Source organism: Taudactylus pleione, unplaced genomic scaffold (genome assembly GCF_031769625.1).
Source record: "Taudactylus pleione unplaced genomic scaffold, aTauple2 ptg000212l, whole genome shotgun sequence".
Classification (NCBI taxonomy): Eukaryota; Metazoa; Chordata; class Amphibia; order Anura; family Myobatrachidae; genus Taudactylus; species Taudactylus pleione.
In genome coordinates this window covers 5,157,439-5,171,315 of record NW_028284614.1, presented here as the reverse complement: position 1 = coordinate 5,171,315, position 13,877 = coordinate 5,157,439, and the positions used below count along the sequence as shown (strand labels likewise).

The 13,877-nt window shown below is 44.0% G+C and overlaps 1 protein-coding gene across 1 annotated transcript in view; it reads left to right on the top strand.

Moving 5' to 3' along the window:
• The window catches only part of AMN1 (antagonist of mitotic exit network 1 homolog), a 133,953-nt gene that overhangs the window by 114,139 nt on the left and 5,937 nt on the right, over positions 1–13,877 (top strand). Inside the window, exon 6 of the mRNA XM_088478370.1 lies at positions 467–578. Coding sequence (XP_088334496.1) covers positions 467–578 — 112 coding nt within the window. The remainder of the gene's footprint in view (positions 1–466; positions 579–13,877) is intronic.

Genomic DNA, 13,877 nt, shown 5'->3' with positions numbered 1-13,877 from the left:
GCGCCAGGGCCTCTATACAGAGCACAAAGATAAGAGGGGATAGAGGACAGCCTTGTCTAGTACCATTACTAATCCTAACCGTATCAGATAATACCCCATTAATTCTAACCCGAGCCGAAGGCAGCTCCTTCTACTTTATCTAAGGTTCTTCACGTTCCTTAATACTCTAGAACCCAATGTATACATTTTACCGTCTTTCTCTTATTTTTCTTTCTGTATACTATGATTAACTCTTTGGTGCATGTGCACGCTGCAGTGATGGGAGAGAAGGGGACTGGTGGGGGGTAATTATAATGGCATGGGAGGGGGCAGGGAAGAAAGGGGACAGGGGGAGTTGCTGAGGGGGTGGGCAATTAAGATGCCCCGGCATTTATATACTAGTATATAGATACGTTGGTGCTCCTAGAAGGATTGCAGATGTTGAGGTTTGTTTGATGGAGTTTCAGATACATGTTCTTTCCTGCAGGAAGTCCACATGGATCGTTGTGTTCACCTGAAGGATGAGGCGGTGGAAGCCATACTCACGTGCTGCCCTAACATCTACATTCTGCTCTTTCATGGGTGCCCGCAAATCACAGGTATGTTACAGAACCTGTGCAATTATGACATCCATATGACGAGTGCTTTTCATGGTTATTAAAGGAAAAGGAGTAACTCAGTTGTTGCCAAATACTTAGACATACTGGAGTCACTGGTCTTGAATCCCATGCTCCTTGTGACCTTGCACGCGTTCCATTGTCTCGGTAAGCTCAGTTGAGCAGGGAATCTTTCTTTTTAGGTTTGGTATATTTGATCGACATGGTTGTAATGTCGACATGCAGCATTTACCATGTTGATAGTTATCAATGTTGACAAAACAGTGTATTCCGGTGGGGCGCTCACTCACCTGCTAGCGTGTTTTCCAGGTCTGGTGGTCAGAATATGGTGAGTTCTGGCTGGCATCTAATGGTACCAGCAGTTTGTAACGATAACCCCTAACCCAGAGGTTCTCAAACTTGGTCCTCATGGCACCCATGCTTGACCACAGGTGACTTAATTAATGGCTCAGTCAATTTGCTTTAACCACCTGTGCTCAACCATGGATCTCTCTAAAACCTGAACTGTTGGAGAGCCTTGAAGACCGCGTTTTAGGAACCTCTGCTCTAACCCCCAACCCTAATCCTTCCTGTAGTGCCTAACAATACCTCCCGCAGCCTAACCCTGCTGCAGATATCGACATGTTCCATGTCAACATATTAATAATGCCAACATCATGACTGTTGAAATTGTGGTGTTGACATTATGACTGCTGACATGGTGATTGCATCCCTGTAAGATCTATATAAGAGCCAAATTAAATAACAAATGTAATTTTTAAAAATAAGGGAGAGCAACATTAAATAAAATCTACTAGTTCATGTGATTCTAAAAAAGCCCATTTCCTCTCCCACTTACATCTTGGACCTCATCTCCCTTTACTCTCCTGTCCGCCCTCTTCGTTCAACAAATGCACACCGCCTCTCATGCCAATTGATTACTTCCTCCCACTCCTGCCTCCAAGATTTTGCCCGCGCTGCTCCCCACCTATGGAACTCCCTCCCTCTCCCCATCAGACTCTCCACCTCTCTACAATCCTTCAAACAGGCTCTCAAGACCCACTACTTTATCAATGCTTTCCAGCACTCATCTAAACTTGCTGCTCGATACTCCTTCCTCCCTGCCTACCCCATTTGTGTCACACCTGTTTATCTGCTCCTCCCCTTTAGGATGTAAGCTCTTGCGAGCAGGGCCCTCTACCCTCTTGTGCTTCTCCTTTCTCTACTTCTTACTCCCCACTAGGGCACCTAACACTTGGTTGCTAATCTGGGTGTTATGGTCGCGAATGTAGTAATGTATATTATTCATGTCCTGTATTGAAATGTACTGTAAGTCACTGGTCAACCTATTTGTTTATGTACTATGTAAGGCGCTGCGGAACACTTGTGGCGCCATATAAATAAACAATAATGATAATAATAATTACTCCTGTTCCGAATTCACTCGTTTGCCACATTAAAACAACTGGATGATTATTTCTACAACCGCTCTGGACTTTTCTTTTTGTGGAAGTTTCTCTTTGGAAAACCAAGGGACTGCACAGGCTGCGGACTATTACTACCCTGCTGGATATTGCTATTCCTCCCTACTAACCGAGTGGTACTGATAAATATATGTGTGTGTGCTACATGGAACTAACGTATGAACATCATATACAGTGACTGAAACCAGTGTTACGGGACTTTATCCTCTGTGAATAAGATGCACCCCATTCATGCTTAACTTTTGATGTTATCTATTAGATAAATGTTCATTAACAATTGGTTTTATAGGTTTATTAAACTTGTTGTTATTCTATGAATAAGTACTCACACTGCTTTTCCTTTTTATAGAGATATACCTTTTAATGTACATTTCTGGGTGATAATCTGTATTTATGCAACGTTTGTTTCTTTGTGTGTGACAATAATTCCCTGGGGTGACTATCCTGGTCATTCGGCAGCATTCATAAGAGGATTTATAACAACTAATTTAATATTACTATTTAAGATCCACCTGAAGTGACTCTAGGAGCACCTCACATTTTTGTATATATTTGGTACTGAAAACTGTTTTACTTTTAAAGGGCATGGCAAAGGCTGATGTGGCAATACTATCAATAACCAATGAATTAGGTAAAAATGACAAAGATCCAAATGAATTCTTGTTAATTGCAGAAAAAAAATGTAATATCAGACAGCATCGGTTCAGTCTGCAAAGACATGAGACTGACGAGATCACAGTGGTTACACACATCTCTGTACCCTCGGTGTGGATGGGTAAATTAACTGAACAATCACAAGTTAAGGGCCCCATACATCAGCAATCGATTGTGTATAAAAATCTTTCCCTTTTTCAATCGATTGTGGCAATTCTGCAATCGATTGAAAAAGGGAAAGATTTTTATACACAATCGATTGCAAATTGCACGATTGCTGCAATCAATTGCTGATGTATGGGGGCCTTTACCTATATTAGGTTGAAGAAATGTCCATTTTGGCTACAAGCCTAGAACATCTGTGGGGCCCCCTGGTGAAACTGTCATCATTGTTATTTTAATACATTCTTGCAATACCACACAAGTACATATCTAGCATAAAGTTCAAACATATATATATGGAAAGGCTTGTTATATCATCCTTTGTAATTCGAGACACGTGAATTACATGGGTTCTGTGGCTGATTGAAACCAGGAGAAATGCAGATTTAATGTCAGCCAGCCACAGAATCGCAGAATATTGCTGCTGTTAATGAAGAAATCCTTATTCCATCCCCGCCGGGCTTGAAGTACTATGCGCCGACATTCACTGCACCTCTGTATTTATCAGTAACCCATAACCAGCAGCGTTAGGTTGCCGGCAACACAGCAGAGGACGGCGTGAAAGGGTGGAGACACCGCGGGACAGGTATGTCATGTTAAATGACAACGGCATATTAGTAAGTATCACTGCGTGATGCGGCGACATTAAACAAAATATGCCTCCGGCAAATGTTATAGTTACTAAATGTAGCTCTTATTCCTTATACAATTTAGATGTGGGGGATGGGTTGTTTTTAATGCAAACTCCAAAGGTCTGTGTTTAGACTATTTGGTGGAATCGTAACTTTATATAACTTATTGCTGTACAGCCAAGGTATTGAAGGTTGCATTGGCAGTTGATTACCTAGACTATGTTAATAGATTTTACAGATCATTCTATGTTTTCTGTTGTTTCTCTAGTTATTGTTGTTTTTTCATTATTTATTTGTATGTTATTGCAAGCTTTCCATGCACCCAAGCTGTTGTACCCTTTTCTTTTAGATGCTTTTAGTTTTATCAGTGTTTTTGTTGATGATATGAATATTAAGATGGCCAGGTATCACTAGTCCATGGATGCATTCAGCCCTTTGTTTGTGTTACGTCTGGTATCAAAAGGGACTGTGTATTGGTCACCTTTTTTGGATGTTCGAGTACCTTCTTCAATGTGAAACTCTTTGTTACATTAATGGAGCAAACAGAAATCACCTTCTTTGGGTTGTTTGAAAGTTGTTTGTGGGGTGTATCTAGTTTTAGGCGTAGTGTATCTAGTTTTAGGCATAGTGTATCTAGTTTTAGGCATAGTGTATCTAGTTTTAGGCATAGTGTATCTAGTTTTAGGCATAGTGTTTGTAGGTCTGTTTTGTTCTACTTTGGATCTAGCATCTGTTTTTGCCATGTCCTGGGCTTAGTTGAGATAGTGTTGTTTATACAGTTCCTTTTGTCTTAATGGTTAAAGGATATGCGTTGAAAGAAATAAGATTGTCCCATACGAGTGCACTGCAGTCTCGCAATAATTATAGTTAAAACTTAACTTTTATTATAATCATATCCACTCAAGTGGTGTTAAAACACAGCAAAATTAAAAGCAAATTGTTAAAGTGTAAAACATAAAGTATGAAAAAGTGATTAAAATATATAACTGTGCCAGTGCTTATATGCCTAAATATTATTTTATTAGGTAGAGAAATGTTCAAAATATTGTTTATCAATAAAGTAATCTCTTTATTTATTTCTTACATAATATTGTATCAAACTTGCTTAAGTCACCCATTTGTTTTATTATTCCCTTTTGTTAATTTAACTTAATCCTAAACCTAGGAATAAACACACTGACACATGTATGGAATTAAAAGAGGTCACAGCCAGAATTTATTGATCAAATTGAAATTGTAGAATAGGTGGCAAGAAGAAAGCAGTGCTCCAAGGCCACAGCCCGATGGATACCAATACTAAATAATAGGGGCGGATCCCCGCCCTGCGCAGACTGACCTGGGGCAGTACCATCCTCCCCTAATTGGCACAGCATTGGCCCCTCCCTTGGAACAAAGACCATGTCCCCCCTTTAGGCGGTGACAAACTGGCCGCTCTCAAAGGAAAGATGCTACCACAGGCACTCCTGCGCTAATAATAGGCCGCCCGTGAGCACTGCTTCCCGCCAAAGCCCGGTTCGCAGAACCAGGCCCGCCTCCAAACTGTGACCTTCCTGAAAATAAAGGGAAACTGCAGAGGTCACTGATCAACCACACTAGCCCCGCGCCCAGGAGCTTAGCCCCATTGGGTCTATGAAAGCTCTCCGCCCTGTAACGTAAAAAACTTGGGTATTGCATGACGCGTCCGCCAACGCTAAATAACAAGTGTGCAATGACCATATCCGCTCAATACCCATGCATGCGCCCAAATCATTGCCTCCCAAGTGGGGCCCCAAACGTCTCATCTGCTGCCCATAGGGCATCTAGCAGGCGCTTCCAATGCATTTCTCGTAATCCTAACAATTGCAACTTACCCACTCACAACAAAAAATTGGACCTGCAAATCCAAGGGGTGCTGGCTAGCCCAGTAAAAAATAGGAATTTACCCACACCCGACAATTAGCAGAGAGTTCACGTAGACCTAAATTGGCATTTATACAGACAGATATTGGAATTTAATACAGACAGAAATTGGTATGTAATAATAACAACAACAATTTAACCCCAAGGAAAGGGAAACAAAATAGTTGGGTGACCCATCTGAAGATGAAAAACAGCAAAACCTCTTTGAGGGCAAAAGCTGAAAATCCTTTCAGAATCCCTAGCGGCAGTAGGCATAAGGCCCCTAGGTTTCCCAACAAACTCGCAAGGAGCGCAACTACCTAGTGCAACTTATCCTCCTTTAAATATGACCTCACCACCCTAACTGTTTTTAATAAGTCGACTGAAACACCTGCCCCCGCTGCGCAAGCTGCTGCCCCTAACTAAATTAATGAGTCCTGCAAAGCTCCGTAGCTATACCTAAAGCAATAAGATAATTCTGAAATACCCTCATAAACTGCCACCTGGACAAAGGGGGTTAGATTAGCAAGGATAAACCAGTGCCCGCCACCTGGAGGGCGAACATTATTAAAGCACCCTGCCTGAGCAACTGGACAAAATCACGAGATATGCAAGCGCCTGAATAGAAATGCAACGCCCCCTGGCCAGCTAATCTGTCTTAAACCTATGTAATTAGCATAAGATCAATACCTGCTTAATAACCACCTTATTAAACCTTAAACCTGCTAGCGCATAAAGCTTATTAGCAGCAACTAGCTTGCCCATGCTTAGTATAATGTAATTGGCCAGATCCGCCCACGGCGTGCCTGGAAAAATTTAGAGATACTTGATAATGCTGAAGACAAACCGCCTTGGAATGACCCCTTTCGTGGCATGTCCCAGACAAACTCTGCTACATAATCATCAATCGACCTACCTCACCCGCTCTTGGAAGCTAAGACCCTGCCCATCGTACCAAACCGCCGTGTAGGTCTTTAATGTACTAGGCGTCAATGACTTCAGTGTGAGGTCCTTGATGCCAGCCCAATGAAATGCCGGGCATGGAAAGGGAAGGTTAAACCATTTAAACAGGAGGCACGATAAAATGAACCTGTCCCACTGAAAAAGATTTTAGGCGTCCGCCATACCGTTTGCAGCGCCTGAAACCTGCCATGCCCTAAATTCAATATTCCTTACCCACTTAGCAGTGTAAAATACATCAACAACTGTAAGGCCGGATCTAAGTCCGTCCCTGATTAGCACCGACCTACACCACGCTTAAGTTATCCAAAAGGGAATTTGCCTATTGCAAATCTTGCTCTCCTACAGCTACCTACCATTGGGAACACTCTCTAAAAGAAGGATGTTCTTGTTTAGGCCCTGAAACCCATAAGTAACCGGCCCGGGTTCCATGCACCACACCCTTACAAAATGCACCAAAACTTAAGGAACCGGACACATCTGTAAACAGTTGAAGTTCGAGTTGGCTACAGATGCTGGAGGCCATATCTTTACGCCATTGAATTCGCACATAAACAACCAACCAAAAACGCAGAGCCTCACTCAGCTCCAAAGAGATGCAGAATGAGGTTATGAGGCTTCCTAACCCCCGCTGAGGTTCCTCCTAGCCATCTGCTGAAAAAAACCCAACTCCTAGGTATGACTCTAAACGCGAAACTGAGGAGACCCAATAGCGATTGCAACTACATTAACTAAACCTTCTTTACCTAAATGAACGCTTCTAGCAACTCCCCCGAAATGCCACGCCCTCTCCATAGACAAGTGGCATAACCCTATCAAGGTATCGGTTTCTACATCCAAGTAATATATGCGCATAAGTAGACCTTACTAACGACGAACAAGGCCAGCAAGCAAAAAAGTAACTAAACCCTCGAAAAGTACACGAAATGAAACAGCCCATCGACAGACATCAGTCTACGTAATAGAGCTCTACTACTTTAATTCCCACATATCTAAAGGACTCGGGGTGAATGGGCAACAGCCGTAAAGCGGATTCTATATCCGCCTTAGCTAGTAGAGCCCTCCCCCCGAAACCTTGTACTATCTCCAGGGCGTTTTTTTTTTTTATAAACAGATTGGCAAACGACACGACAATCTGATGGACATCATGCGTGGGAGCCCAACCCTTCTATCTGGGCAAGAGAGATGCTGTATCAACCCAAATCTACTCGGTTCCCTCTACGGTGCCGCCTTAAAGGCGGTGCACCTAAACTTTCAGAAAAGGGGGGGATGCAAAAAGGTGGCCGCACATGTGGCCTAACCTGGCTTCCGCCTCCACCGTACACTTAACGACTTCCAGATGGACATGCGCTGATTTCAGAATCCTCCTAGAAAACCCAGATATCGCCCATGTCAAAGGTAAACACCAACCCACGCCAAAACCTTGCCCCCCCCAAAAAAAGGCTGCTTCCTCCCCAAGGGGATAACGACCCAACCAACTCCTCAAAACCCCCAAATTACTCAGCAACAGCGCTACATTGAACACCTCCGCGATGCTCGTTGCCCTATTCTCCTCAACCTGTTCCTGCGCCGCAGACCCCCTGCACATCTTGGCTGGGTGACCACTCCCGCAGAGCATGCAGATATGCCAATATCCACAACCTGCCCCTCATGATGCTGCGTGTTATTACACGCGTAGCACGACACGCAACTGATGCCTGCAGATCCAGGGCGGATCAGAAAAGGCTGCTTCAGACCAGCCGAGGAATCTGCAGGCGCGTTAGGCAGTTGATTGACTGCAAGCCAAACCTCGACGTCCTTGAAACCGAATTAAAACACTGCCTACCCCTCCTGCTGTGTCCTAAATGCGTCGTATTGCCGCCAAGCGGTACCTTTAGCTGACTAGTTTAAGCCGTGTACCATGTGCATGTATTTTAGCACATTCATAATACTCCCCAGGCCTGGATTCAAGGGGCGTGCCGCAAAAACATATACACGCGCCACCGAATTCTGGTAAGAACGACATGTCGCCTCCGCAACTACCCCAGCTGACTAAGTCCGATCAAAAGACCTACTTGCGTAATCCGCAACCGCAAACATATGCACAAATTTACTCTTCTTGATCTGCTCCCTAAATTTACAACTTAAACCCTTAAGGATAGCCATATTCGCGCAGTGAACCTAATCTCCCGATGCATCCGGCACCTTAGTTGCCGACACTGTGTTAGACCTCTTATGGCTCTCCCGCTTTGCCTTAATTTTTATTTATTTATTTTATTTATTTATTTATTTTTTTGCGCAATGTAACGCCTGAAATTGCACGGCCTATCAGATGAACTGGAAGAATCGCTAGAATCAGTGGAAATGAATGTGCGCTGCGAAATGTAGAAAAACCATGCTCACCAGAAATTGCCGCCGAAGGACCAGACATTTCCTCCTGAGCGATCGCCAACTGTCCCTCGCTGCTCGGTGCGCCCACCACGATTTGACTCGCTGATACCACTGCATCATCCGTCTGCTGGACCTCGATAACGTGACTGGAAAGATCAGAAACTCCTACCTGGGGGCTTGAAACAGTAACTGGTGAATTGGACCGCACAGCAACTGTGCCTGCGGAATGGGGGGCAATGGGTGGCAGTGGGGAGCGTGGGCAGATTGCGGGGAAGGCAGGGGGGACAGAAGGGGGGGTTGCAGCATATGTGTAGTTTGGGAATATGCAGGTGCGGGGGCATGAGGCAGGGAAAAGGGGTGAAAAAACCTGATAGGAAGGTGCAAAAACCTTGTAAAAGGGGGTTAGGGTCTGGAGTTGCAGCAGAGGGGGGCTGATGGTACATGGAAGGGGTAGGATGGTAAGGGGCATTATATTTCAAGGGGATTCTGCGTGTAGTGTGGTGGTGTATAAATATGGGGACCTGTCCTACTGCTGAGCCAGAAACGGGGCGAAGGGGTATAACTCCCACCCCTGGGTGCTGGCAAACAACAGGGGAAAGATTGCTGGGTGGGCACCTGGGGCCTTGGAAAACCCTGTTACTAAAGAACAGCGGGGGGTGCTGGGGGGGCCCTGCTCCTGGAGCAGAGGGGGCGGATGAAGGGGGGAACAGGACCAAGCAGGGCTCCCTGCGTAGGCCGAAAATATATAAAATGGCCACTGTGACCCTGTGGCCAGGGCCAACCGCCGGGGCAGGGAGTGGGCTGGCTGTGATCTGTGGTGCTGGGACGGGGGGCTGTGGCCGCCTGAGCTACTCGCGGCGCCGCCGGAGAGCCAGACGGCCATGATCTGGGCCATGTGCGGGAGCGCAGACAGGCGCGCGGTCGCGGCCTATAGCAGGGCGCGCCCCGCTAAGAGGAAGCTACTGTGGTGAGAGGCGGCGAGGGGGGAGGGCGTTGGCTGAACGGCGGGGCCTGGGAGTAACGGGGGTACTGGAAGGGGGCGAGAGGCCTGGGAGCTTCCATAAGGCGGCGGGCTGGGGGTGGGGGCGGCTGAACGGCTGGGCATGGCTGAGAAGATACTGGCTGGGGACAGGGGATGGATGAACACAAAAGCAGGGGAGGGAGGAGGAAAATGTGGAACAGAGTCTGAAAAGAAGCAAAATAGATAAACAATAAAATAAATACTGACCGGAGCTAGAGAGGGTGTAAGAAAAGGGTAGATAAATGAGGTGTAAAATGCAGATGGGCAAGGGAAAGACAGGCAGATTAAATATAATATATAAATGACACTTAGCCAGCCTGGTTGAATAAACTGGAAAGAGGAAGATGGCTCCCTTCCCCAGACTATTTATATGGGACCTCTAAGCCCTCCCAGAAATCCTACCATAGGCTTATACTCCTCAAATGACCAATAACTAACCGCACCCCCCTCCAGCTTTTAACCCTTAACTTACCTAACAAAATTACATATCAAACAGGGTGCTTATCTATCCTCAAACTTATTCAAGTATTCGGATGCATTTATTAGTGTTTGGATCACCTGTATTAAACCAATCTCTATTGGTCAAATAAAAAATTATGTATATCCCCTATGTGATATATAAAAGGTTTATTGGGGAATTATAATTAATTAGTCCACATTAGCTCACCAATCTCTGATTGGAATGTTATCCTATTAAGTATCGCACTTAGGATCACGCCACATAAGTAGCTGTATTGATCTTATAGCAAATTAATAATGGTGGAATTTCTGTGCTATCCTGATAATGTAGTGACACTAGAAGTGGATTATAATTCAGGTAATTATTCACTACATGTTATCACAGCCATACTCAGCATGTTGCGCTCTTGCGGCTGTCAGCGTGGTGCACACGTCTAGTACTGTTCTCCCCCTCTACTTGCTGACACAGCCTCTATCATCACCGTATATACGGGGCTGTCAGCAGAGCTTAGGGGAGGCGAGCCGGTACTATTACTCGCACTCACTCTGCAGCGTCGTGCAGTGCCCCGCTCATTCTCCTGAGGCCGCGGCTGATCACAAACACATATAGTTTTCAATCACATTAATGTAACGGCATTTTTACACTGGCACAATTAAATGCCTGACGCGCGTTTCGCAAGTGCGTTTTCAAAAAGGTTAGAACCGAGTGGTATTTATACAGTTCCTTTTGTCTGAATTGGTTAAAGGATATGTTGACCAGCCAGTGTTTTTTGTAGCAGATGCTTTTTAAGACCTAATTGTGCAAACTGTTTTGGAATGGATGTTTGGGGTTTTCTGTTATTGGCGATGGATCCAGGAAGTTGATGATGCTCGTGCTAATTTCTTCAGGAAATCTGAGGGTCAGCATGATAAATTGGTTTCTGACCATATGAGGAATATGTCATCTATGTAGCGTTACCAGAGTAGCTGTGTGTTAGAAATAACATTCTCTTCATTTATGTTTATGTAAAGGTTGGGGTAGCTTTGGGCAAATGATGTTCTTGTAGCTGTTCCGTGTGTGTGTTTATAGTGTTAGTATAAGAAATAAGTATATATGAGGATATATTTGATGTTTTTAGGATGAAGATTAATTTGACCTGTTTACGTCCTCATCTCTTTAATATTTTACTTATCACCATTTGTGATGTTGAAGTCCTTGGGTATAATTAGCTCTCTACAGATTACTATACAGCCGTGGCCAAAAGTTTTGAGAATGACACAAGTATTGGTTTTCACAAAGTTTGCTGCTTCAGTGTTTTTAGACCTTTTTGTCAGATGTTACTATGGTATACTGAAGTAAACTTACAAGCATTTCATAAGTGTCAAAGGCTTTTATTGACAATTACATTAAATTTATGCAAAGAGACAATACATTCAGGTGCATAAATATTGGGACATTGACAGAATTTTCATATTTTGGCCTCTGTTCACCACCACAATGGCTTTGAAATGAAACAAACGAGATGTGCTTTAACTGCAGACTTTCAGATTTAATTTGAGGGTAATTACATCCAAATCAGGTGAACGGTGTAGAAATTACAACGGTTTCTATATGTGCCTCGCACTTTTTAAGGGGCCAAAAGTAATGGGACTATCAACTCAAAAGCTATTTCATGGACAGGTGTGGGCTATTCCCTCGTTATTTCATTATCAATTAAGCAGGTAAAAGGTCTGGAGTCAATTCTAGATGTGACATTTGCATTTGGAATCAGTTGCTGTGAACTCTCAATATGAGATCCAAAGAGCTGTCACTATCAGTGAAGCAAGCCATCATTAGGCTGAAAAATCAAAACAAACCCATCAGAGAGATAGCAAAAACATTAGGTGTGGCCAAATCAACTGTTTGGAACATTCTTAAAAAGAAAGAACGCATCGGAGAGCTCAGCAACACCAAAAGACCCGGAAGACCACGGAAAACAACTGTGGTGGATGACCGAAGAATTATTTCCCTGGTGAAGAAAAACCCCTTCACAACAGTTGGCCAGATCAAGAACACTCTCCAGGAGGTAGGTGTATATGTGTCAAAGTCAACAATCAAAAGAAGACTTCACAAGAGTGAATATAGAGGGTTCAACACAAGATGTAAACCATTGGTGAGCCTCAAAAACAGGAAGACCAGATTAGAGTTTGCCAAACAACATCTAAAAAAGCCATTACAGTTCTGGAACAACATCCTATGGACAGATGAGACAAAGATCAACTTGTACCAGAGTGATGGGAAGAGAAGAGTATGGAGAAGGAAAGGAACTGCTTATGATCCAAAACATACCACCTCATCAGTGAAGCATGGTGGTGGTAGTGTCATGGCGTGGGCATGTATGGCTGCCAATGGAACTGGTTCCCTTGTATTTATTGATGATGTGACTGCTGACAAAAGCAGCAGAATGAATTCTGAAGTGTTTCGGGGAATATTATATGCTCATATTCAGTCAAATGCTTCAGAACTCATTGGACGGCGCTTCACAGTGCAGATGGACAATGACCCGAATCATACTGCAAAAGCAACCAAAGAGTTTTTGAAGGCTAAAAAGTGGAATGTTATGCAATGGCCAAGTCAATCTCCTGACCTGAATCCGATTGAGCATGCATTTCACTTGATGAAGACAAAACTGAAGGGAAAATGCCCCAAGAACAAGCAGGAATTGAAGACATTTGCAGTAGAGGCCTGGCAGAGCATCACCAGGGATGAAACCCAGCGTCTGGTGATGTCTATGCGTTCCAGACTTCAGGCTATAATTGCCTGCAAAGGATTTGCAACAAAGTATTAAAAAGTGAAAGTTAAATTTAGGATTGTTTAGTTTGTCCCATTACTTTTGGCCCCTGAAAAAGTGGGAGGCACATATAGAACCGTTGTAATTCCTACACTGTTCACCTGATTTGGATGTAATTACTCTCAAATTAAATCTGAAAGTCTGCAGTTAAAGCACATCGTTTGTTTCATTTCAAAGCCATTGTGGTGGTGAATAGAGGCCAAAATAAGAAAATTCTGTCAATGTCCCAATATTTGTGCACCTGACTGTATTTGCAGTGTTGACCCTTCTTTTCAGACCTCTGCAATTCGCCCTGGCATGCTGTCAATCAACGTCTAGGCCACAAACTGACTGATGGCCTCCCATTCTTGCCTAATCAATGCTTGGAGTTTGTCAGAATTTGTGGGATTTTGTTTGTACACCCGCCTCTTGAGGATTAACCACAAGTTCTCAATGGGATTAAGGTTTGGGGAGTTTCCTGGTTATGGAGCCAAAATTTTGATGTTTTGTTCCCCGAGCCACTTAGTTATCACTTTTGCCTTATGGCAAGGTGCTCCATCATGCTGGAAAAGGCATTGTTCCTCACCAAACTGTTCTTGGATGGTTGGGAGAAGTTGCTCTTGGAGGATGTTTTGGTACCATTCTTTATTTATGGCTGTGTTCTTAGGCAAAATTGTGAGTGAGCCCACTCCGTTGGCTGAGAAGCAACTCCACACATGAATGGTCTCAGGATGCTTTACTGTTGGCATGACACAGAACTGATGGTGGCGCTCACCTTTTCTTCTCCGGACAAGCTTTTTTCCAGATGCCCCAAACAATCTGAAAGGGGATTCATCAGAGAAAATAACTTTACCCCAGTCCTCAGCAGTCCAATTCCTTTACATTTTGCAGGA